The sequence below is a fragment of the Hylobates moloch genome, unplaced genomic scaffold, assembly GCF_009828535.3.
Source record: "Hylobates moloch isolate HMO894 unplaced genomic scaffold, HMol_V3 SCAFFOLD_2, whole genome shotgun sequence".
Lineage (NCBI taxonomy): Eukaryota > Metazoa > Chordata > Mammalia > Primates > Hylobatidae > Hylobates > Hylobates moloch.
In genome coordinates this window covers 57,163,488-57,173,624 of record NW_026652277.1, presented here as the reverse complement: position 1 = coordinate 57,173,624, position 10,137 = coordinate 57,163,488, and the positions used below count along the sequence as shown (strand labels likewise).

The following is a 10,137-nucleotide window of genomic DNA, read 5'->3' as shown; positions in this document are numbered from 1 at the left end:
AACTGAATGTAGGAAGACTAGGTTGGTATGAGAACAAAAACAGATGTATAAGAACAAACAAAGGACAAAAGGCAGACCTGTCAATGTATTAACTGAACGTGAGGAAAACTTCACATGAAAATTACCACAGGAAAAAGTTCACTTAGTAAGAAATAAATTCAGATGAATACAATGCAAACAGTAAACATTTTAAATAAATTTAAACAGAGATGATTACAGTAGCCCCTCTGTATCCATGGGTTCCGCATCTATGGATTCAACCAACCATGGATTAAAAAAAACAACAACAAATCTACAAAGTTTCAAAAAGCAAAACCTGAATTTACCATGTGCTAATACTATGTTAAATCCACACAAATGAAGTTATGTGTAGGCACTGTATTAGGTATTATAAGTAATCTAGAGATTATTTCAAGTATGCAGGAGGATGTCCATAGGTTATAGGCAAACACTACACCATTTTATATAAGAGACTTGAGCATTCACAGGTTTTGGTATCCTCAGAGGGTCCTGGAACAAATCCCCACAGATACCACAGGTCGACTGCATTTAAAGTGGCATAGGGTACTTTGAAAAATAAACAAAATTGATAAACCTTTATCCAGACTAAGAAAAAAAGAATGTTAAAATAAGTAAAGTCAGAAATGAAAGTGGAGACACTACAACTGATACTACAAAATGCCAAGGATCATAAGAGACTATTATTAAAAATTATACATCTACAAGTTGGATAACTCAGGAGAAATGGATAAATTCCTAGAAACAAACAATCTAGCAAGACTGGATCCAGAACAAACAGAAAACCTGAACAAAGAAGATTGAATGAATAATAAAAAAAGTCTCCCATCAAAGAAAAGCCCAAGATCAGATGATGGCTGCATGGCAGAAATCTACCAAACATTTAAAGAGGAACTAACACCAATTCTTCTCAAGCTCTTCCAAAATTTTGAAGGAGGAATACTTCCAAACTCACTTTATGAGACCAGAATTACCCTAATATGAAAACCTAACAAGGACATTACAAAAAAAGAAAAATTACAGGCCAATATCCCTGATAAAAATCAACGCAAATATCTTCAACAAAATACCAGCAAACTAAATTCAACAGCACATTAAACAGATCATTCACCATGATCAAGTGGGATTTATCCCTGGGATGCAAGAATGGGCCAACATATGCAAATCAATAAATATAACATACCATATTAACAGAGTGCAGCACAAAAACCATTTGATCATTTCAATAGACGCAGAAAAAGCATTTGAAAAAGTCAACAGCATTTCATGGTAAAAACACTCAACAAATTAAGCATAGAGGGAACGTACCTCAACACAATTAAGGCCATATATGAAAAGCCCACAGCTAACCTCATACTCAATAGCGAAAAGCTGAAAGCTTTTTTTTTTTTTGAGACGGAGTCTCGCTCTGTCGCCCAGGCTGGAGTGCAACGGAGCAATCTTGGCTCACTGCAAGCTCCGCCTCCCGGGTTCCGGCGATTCTCCTGCCTCAGCCTCCTGAGTAGCTGGGATTACAGGCACCCGCCACCATGCCAGGCTAATTTTTGTATTTTTAGTAGAGACAGGGTTTCACCAAGTTGGCCAGGATGCTCTCGATCTCCTGACCTCATGATCCGCCCACCTCGGCCTCCCAAAGTGGTGAGATTACAGGCGTGAGCCATAATGCCTGGCCCTAAAATTAGTAGCATTTATTTACACTGACAATGAACTATTGAAAAAGAAAGAAATCAATCTAATTCTCAATAGCATTAAAAAATACTTAGGAGTAAATTGACTCAAATAAGTGAAAGATCTGCATACTGAACTGTGGAGAGCCAAATTCACATTCCCATGCATTGGCAAAGCCTGCAGACAGGGAAGTAGGTGGGATGGCAAAGACCACCACTGAAGATCCTGTTATGGGTAGCTTCCTGTTCTTACCAGATCAGTGAAGCGCCGTGAATGGCTTTTCATAGTTAATAGTTAGCATAGGACAGACTGCAGAGGCCGCATCAAAGGAAGACAAAAATAGTTATTGTCTGGACTGTTAACCCCTGGCATGTATAAAAGCACTGAATAAACCAGAGCTTGTTGGCGTTTCCCTATCAGGGAACCGTCCCTCCTAATCCCGCTTTTCTGTGTCTTTCTTTCACCATTCTTCTACTTCTCGGTGCATCCCTGAATAACCCCTGCGGCAGGACCGCTAGACTGAAAACTATAAAACACTGATGAAAGAAATAGTAGACAACACAAATAGATGAAAAGGTATCCTGTGTTCCTGGATTGGAAGAATATTGTTGTATTAGTCTGTTCTTGCATTGCTATAAAGAAATACCTGAAAATGGGTAATTTACAAAGAAAAGAGGTTTAATTGTCTCATGGTTCTGCAGGTTGTACAGGAAATATGATGCTGGCATCTGCTTCTTGGGAGGCCTCAGGAAACTTTCAATCACAGCAGGAAGTGAAGGGGAAGCAGGCACATCTTACATGGCTACAGCAGGAGGAGGGTGGGGAGGTGCCACACACTTTTAAATGACCAGATCTCGTGAGAGCTCTATCACAAGCACCAAAAGGGGAAATCCACCCCCATGATCCAATCACCTCCCACCAGGCCCAACCTCCACATTGAGGATTACAATAGAACATGAGATTTTGGTGGGGACACAGATCCAAACCATACCCATTGTTAAAATGTCCATACTAGCCAAAACAATCTACAGGTTCAATCCAATCCCTGCGGTGTGACAGGTCCCCCACAAGGTTGCTTAAGGGTGTATGTCCACTGCCCAAATCCTGAAGGCTGGGCGATGAGCCAACACCATGGTGTCCAGACAAGGAGCACATGTCCCTGAGAATCTAAATATTCTAGAGTATCTGAGAACATACCAAGAAAAACAGTCTTATTGCTCAAACACAATAGGCAAAGAGCCAGGAAATTAGCTTAAAAGCAGTTTAAAGATGGGAGGTGGCACAGAGCTCTAGTGATGTCCTGTTGCCATCCAAGACTCTCCTGTAAATAAGTCCTAATAAACTCATCTGCTCCTCAAGCTGGACTTGTCCCAGTCATTCTTTGGTCTCTCGGCTCCTTCCCACTTTGAGTTGGAACACTATAGTCCCAGGTTTTTCTCATAACAACCCCTATCAAAATTCCAATGTCATTTTTCACAAAAATAGAAATAACAATACTATCATTTGTATGGTACCAGAGAAGACCTGAATAGCCAAAGCAATCTTAAAAAAAAGAACAAAGTTGGAGGCATCACACTACCTGACTTCAAAATTTATTATAAAACGATAGTAATCAAAACAGTATGATACTGGCGTAAAAACAGATATGTTGACTAGTGGAACAGGAGAGCCCAGAAATAAACCAACACACCTACAGTCAATTGACTTTCAATAAATATGCCAACACTACACAATGAAGCCAGTCTCTTCAATAAATGGTGATGGTAAAACTGAATATACACATGCAGAAGAATGAAATTGGATCCTTACCTCACACCACATATAAAAATCAATTCAAAATCGTTTAAAGACTTAAACATAAGACCTGAAACTATAAAACTACAAGAACAAAACATATAGGAAATGCTCCACAACAGTGATCTGGGCAAAGATTTCTTGGATATAACCCCAAGAACAGAGACAACAAAAAATACATGGGGCTTCGTCAAACTAAAAAGCTTCTGCATAGTGAAGGGAATGATAGAATGAAGAGACAACCCATGAATTCAAAGAAAATATTTATGAATCATACATCTGATAAGGGGCTAATATCCAAAATACATAAGGTACTCAAACCACTAATAAATGAACTCCATTAAAACATGGGCAAAGAATGTAAACAGATATTCCTAAAAAAGATACAAATGGCCAACAAATATATGAAAAGATGCTCATCATCGCTAATCAGAAAAATGCAAATTAACACAACAAGGTATCACCTTACACCTGTTAGAATTACTATTATCAAAATGATAAAAGTGTTGACAGGGTGTGGAGAAAAGGGAACACTTGTGCATTGACGGTGGGAATGTAAATTAAAACAGCCAGTATTAAAATCAGCATGGAGACAGAAAACTAAAAATAGAATAACCATATGATCCAGCAATCCCACTTCTGGACATATAGCTAAAGGAACTGAAGTCAGTGTGTCAAAGAGGTATCTGTACCACCGTGTTCACTGCAGCATTATTCACAACAGCTAAGATATGGAAGCAACCTTAATGTCCATCATCATATGAATGAAAACAAAATGTGGCATATATACTCAATGGAATACTATTCAGCCCTATAAAAGAAATAAATCCTGTCACTTGTGACAGGAACCTGGAAGACATTATACTAAATGAAATAACCCAGAAACAAAAAGGTAAATACTATGTGATCTCAGCTATCTGTGCAATCTAAAAAAAGGTGAACTCATAGAAGTAGAATGGTGGTTACCAGAGGCTGGGAGAGAAAAGTGGATGGCAAAAGGGGAGATGCTGATCAAAGCGTACAAAATATCAGTTAGACAAGAGGAATAAACTTTACTGATCTATTACACAGAATGGTGAGTATAATAAATAAGGCATTGTACATTTCAAAAATATTGAGTAGATTTTAAGTGTTGATTTACCACAAAAAATGGTATGAGGCAATAAATTTATTACATTGATTTAATCATTCTACACTGTAAACATGTATCAAAACATCACATTGTACTCCATATATATAATATACACAATCATCAATTAAAATTTTAATAACAAAGGACAAAAGAAAAATAAAGTGGCATAGTTTTGAACAACTCCCATTTAAAATTAATTCATTTCAAATTAAACTATTCAACTAGCGAATACCTATTAAGTGCCAAGCACTTATAAAATAAGTTGGCTCTTTAGTACTTAGTAAATTTATTTTGATGCATGACCAAAATAAAAGGGAAATTTAACATGTATATCATATGAAAATAGGTTTAGTGAAGAAATAAAAACTGAATTTGATTTTAAAATCTATGACACTATAAACAAACTACTACTTCAAACATAAGCTAAAGTTAATTCATACAGAGTTCTATGTACTGGTTAAGAAGACCCCAGAAACTAAGAAATGAACAACTTGATATACACTTATTTTTTTTTGACACATACATCTTTAATGATAAAAGAAGCTGAGATGCTATGCACCAAAAAATTCGTAAGGGTATTGTTATTTTACTTTTTTCAAAAATAATACAAGTAAACTATAGATACAAATTCTGTGGCAGGGCAACCTGACTTATTTCAGGAACAGATAATTCTAGTGTACTTAAGATCTGTCTAAGTATTTAACATTCTTGTAAGCGTTATAAAAAAGAATAGGAAAAGAATGAAGTTATCTGTTAAAATGTTAACAGTAGTTCTCTCTGAAAGAAGGGATTGTTCAGTTTTTTACCTTCTTACAGAGGTATAACCTATACTTATGAAATCAGAAAAAGAAAAAATATTTAAGGGTAAGATTATGTATTTTAAGTTTTGCATACTGAATGGTAAGGGATGTAGATTTTATTCTGATTGTGAATGAGAATTGTTGAAGGATTTTAATCATCGAGTTGACATGACATGAACAAATACTTGAAGCAACTCTGGGTACTGAAGCCTAGAGACTTTGAGTGCATTTGAAAATTGCTTCAAGTACATGACTGGATAGCATAAACAAGTGATTGCATATGTACTCTGCATTATTTTGGACATGTTTGGATCCTAAGTTAAAGAAACAATCAGATTGTGAAATAAGACTTTCTAACTAGAGTCACCTAAAAAATGAAAGGTTAATCTATCAAATCATGAGCTCTTCAATGATACAGATGACTAGCTGTGAGTGGTATTTTAGCAAAATGGAAGTTTAGGTCAAAAGCAATGTGGTAAAAGTGGGTTTGGAGTCAGACTTGGATCTGATTCCCAACTCCAACATATAGTGTCTGTTATTTACCCCCAATGTGTCATTTTAACCTCTAAACCTCAGCTTTCTTGTCAATGAGGACAAAACTTACCCCACAGAATCATTGTAGTAATTAATGCTAATGCATGACCCAGCACAGATGTTGAAAACAGAAGAGCCTTATTATTATATACTCACTCCTATTTAAAGACCCAATGATTCAATGATTAAAAACAGTAACATGATTGGTTTGGCAGAATAATACCAAACATAAAAAGTAATACATCTGGACCGAGCGCAGTGGCTCATGCCTGTAATCCCAGCCCTTGGAAGGCCAAGGTAGAACTGCTTGAGCCCAGGAGTTCAAGACCAGCCTGGACAACACACTGAGACTCTGTTTCTACAAAACAATTAAAAATTAGCTGGGCATGGTGGCACACACCTGTAGTCCCAGCTACTCAGGAGGCTGAGATGGAAGGATCAGTTCAGCCCAGGAAGTCAAGGCTGCAGTGAGCTACAATCACTTCACTACACTCTAGCCTAAATGACAGAGCAAAACCACTTCAAAAAAAAAAAGTATTAGATCTGGAAAACTAGTCTTTCCTTATCTGTATACTAATTGGTAATACCCAGGAACATCCTTTCCCAAATGAAGATCAGCACTGCTGCTCTGGCCAGGCCAAGGAAACAGATGAAAGGAAAGAACATAAGAAGAGTGGAATACAGAAGACAAGAAGGTGGGATAGAATAAAGATCTGAGTCCCAAACTGCTGCCTTTATCCAGGTGAATAAATTTCAACAAAAGAAGAAATAAATGTGCCAGAATTCTTAGGCTTTCTAGTTAAAAGGCTAACTTCCTTATTCACAGAAGATTCAAATAGCTCAAAGTTGGAAATACAACTGGTGCTCAACAGGTACTTATCAACTGGTAAGTGTACATTTTACTTCCTAGCCTAATGGTAAAGCTATTACAGAGATGATACTGTCAAAGTCAGCTGGATCATCAAACCTATTTGTTAACTTTGTTCCTGAAGTAAGAGGTATTCCACTACATAAGCCCAAAAAAGTATTATGAAATCAGAGATCTTGCCAGGAATATCCCATGCCCTTCCCACTCATCCATCCCCTATTTTCACATGCTTAGGGAAGAAATATTCTATTCATTTACAGTAAGACATCCACTCCTTGCATAAAGAAAAATGAGTACATTGATCAAATATGATGAACACTAGAATGTAGTGCTGTGAGGACAAGGACTTTTATCTTTATTGTTCATTGTTGTCTCTACAGCATCTAGAAACATGTCTGCCACATAGCAGTTGCTCAATAAATACTTGCTAAATGAAGGAATGAATGAATGACTCTTTGAAGAAATAATTTTGGGCAACCTAAAAAAAAAAAGTTTTCAATGTTGATGTTTTTATTAAGGCTTTGGAAGAGTCTTATTATTTTACATAATAATTTTCCCAACTACTTTTACAGAATACCTCAAAAGAAAGAAAATTTCTTTTACATTATAGAACTGATGATACTGTCCTAATTGAGCCAAACATAGAAAACTTTGAAAAAACTTTCCATAAAACAGTTTCAATATAATTTTATTAGCAGTTATTAAATCAAAATTCACATTTAGAGGATCCAGGGGACTGTCTTAGAAAATTCTAAAGCGTATTTAATTAGGTTTTAACAGTAAGGGAGAACTTAATATAACACAGCCCTTAAAAAGTCAAGAATACTACTGAAAATTAAGTGCAGTTCTATCAAGAACTAGAAATGAACTGCGTGCGTAGTGTCACTTAAAGCAAAGTTTCATGAAAATATAATACCCTTCTATGAATGTATCAGTGGCAAACATCATTGGCTTCCAAAAAACTGACACTAAAGGAATTTCCAATCAAAACACAAGCACAGTGACTTTCATTCAATATAGAGCTATGATAATTCTATCAAGAGACCCTAAATCCTTACATACTTGTAATATGATTTTATGCTGTGACACTAGTACAAAACACATCAACTCTAATGCATAGATGATGACACATGATAACATGATACCAAGGAAAGCCTTTCTCTATATAAGAAAATGCCAAGTTCTCCAGTACTGCGTAGGCTCGTCATTGCTGATCCAGTGAAATTCTACGTCCTCCAGCTTGAGCAGTATTATAGGATTCACAAATCTTACATTTCATGCCTAATATATGAAACTGAACAGTGGATCGTCCATTACAGTCATTGCAGAGAATCTGGAAAGAGATTAATTCAAATTAACTATTTTAAACCTTATAAATACAAGTAGCATTGTCTGCTCATAATCCCTTGAAAACCATATTAAAGATGTGAAAATACATGCATAAGTCTAAACATTTCCAAAAGTAGAAATTTCTTTTTATTTTTTCACTGAAAACTCTAAAAAGCTATTAAGGTGGCTCTGAATTCAGAAAATGAAAAGGCAGATTTGAGCAAAAAAAAAAAAGCTTATTTTAAAATAGTTTCCAAATATTAAATATTATAAATAGTACAAGCAAGAAAATTAACCTAGTCATAATCAGATGAATACCTGATACTTATAATTCAAAATAACAACATGATTTCATTATTTTTCCGTCAGAAATGTATCTCAGTTAATAAAACCAAAATTTTTACACAAATAATATTTTTGCTTATTTTTTAGGTTTAGTATACTGTTCCCTGTCTTCTCTGCCTTAGGAATGAATTAAATTCCAAAAAGAGTAGTTCCTAAAATTGAGTAAATAGAGAGGCTCTTCGCTCATCCCTACAATAACAATAAGATGCCGTTTAAGAATTAATTTCTTCTAGTGCTAAGAACCTGAAAAATAACAAAGGTGTTAACCTGAAAATCAATACATTACTATGCAAGAAAAGCACTAGTTTTTGAATAATCACACTATAATAAGCAGAAAATTTCCAAATTTGCTCTAAATTATAATTTGGAAAATAATTATTTAAAAAATATGATCTAAATGGAGAAAGTGGATTAGTGGTTGCCTAGGCCTGGGGTGTTAGGGAATGACTGCTAATGGGTACGAGTGTTTCCTTTTTGGGATGATAAAAATGTTCTAAAATTGTGGTGATGTTTGCATAACTACATGAACATTTTAAAAAGCACCAAATTGTACAATTTAAATGAATGAACTGTATAATATGTGAATTGTATCTTAATGAAGCCATTATTTCAAAAAATTATCTACATGGAACATAGCACACTTCGGCCTCTAGTCAATCACATGATTATCGGTTAGTATTCCAAAAGTGATTTTTCATTGCCCTAACAATTTAATTATCCACATGAATTATGAAACACTCCAGTGTAAATAAAACAAAAAATAATTTTCATTTGGCTTTGCTACATGGTTTTTATCCTCCTATGCTGAAGTATCTGAAGATGTTCAGAAAATGTGTAATATAAACCAAAACTTATCTAGCCAGAAAACTAGGCTTTCCCATTCTAATCTAAAACTCAATATCATGTATGGCTGAGAAGAGACAGCAAACACATCTTAATTTAAGGAAAAAAGATGATCACTCTCCATAAGCCAAAAGGCACAGAAACAACCTTTTATGCTTTAGGTTGCAAGCTAATTGCAACCAAATAAAGAAAGTCAAGACCCTCCAAATCTATTCTGGTTCAGGGCTGCCTGATTCACAAATTGTTTCTCAATTAAGTTCTGTTAAATTTAATTTGTGTAAGGTTTTGCTTCAAACAGCTGGCAACAGAAGTGGGATTTGAAGTACAGCTTTCAGTGACCGCCAGGAGCACCAAGGGACCCAGTAAGGTACCTAACGTTAGGTCCTTTGTGTCCACTGCTCTCTCGCAGCCATTAGGAATCATGGTAAGTTCTCAGATTCTAAAGCTCTGCGGATTTGTGTTTTGAGCTATCCAAGTTTTTCTGAACACATTTTCTATCTGAACTGGATTCAGAAGTCGCAACAAAAACTGGACTGGGTCCAGGATCCAACTGCCTTGGATCTAGCTAAAGACCTCTTATGTCTGACTGGGTCAGGCAGAAGCACAGTAAATGGCAAAACAGCAGGGGGTGCAAATTTTGGCTTTTGGAAATTCACAGGGTTTTTTGTGTCCTGCCCTCTTCAATTCTTCTTCTTGCACGTTTAAGTAGGGAAAAATCACTGGTTAAGTTTACCAAGGAAATATGAGAGCCAAAGCCAAGATTCAAGGTGAAAATGGGATCCTTAATTTCTGAAGACCTGAGCAAT

At 35.8% G+C, this 10,137-nt stretch overlaps 1 protein-coding gene across 4 annotated transcripts in view; it reads right to left on the bottom strand.

The window, feature by feature from the left end:
• Nucleotides 1–4,508: 4,508 nt before the first annotated feature.
• RCHY1 (ring finger and CHY zinc finger domain containing 1) overlaps nt 4,509–10,137 on the bottom strand; it is a 35,246-nt gene continuing 29,617 nt past the window's right edge. For all 4 annotated transcript variants that reach the window (XM_032150031.2, XM_032150023.2, XM_032150040.2 and 1 more), the window contains one exon: nt 4,509–8,147. In XM_032150031.2, the coding sequence (XP_032005922.1) occupies nt 8,019–8,147 (129 nt within the window). In that variant the 3' untranslated portion in view covers nt 4,509–8,018. The remainder of the gene's footprint in view (nt 8,148–10,137) is intronic.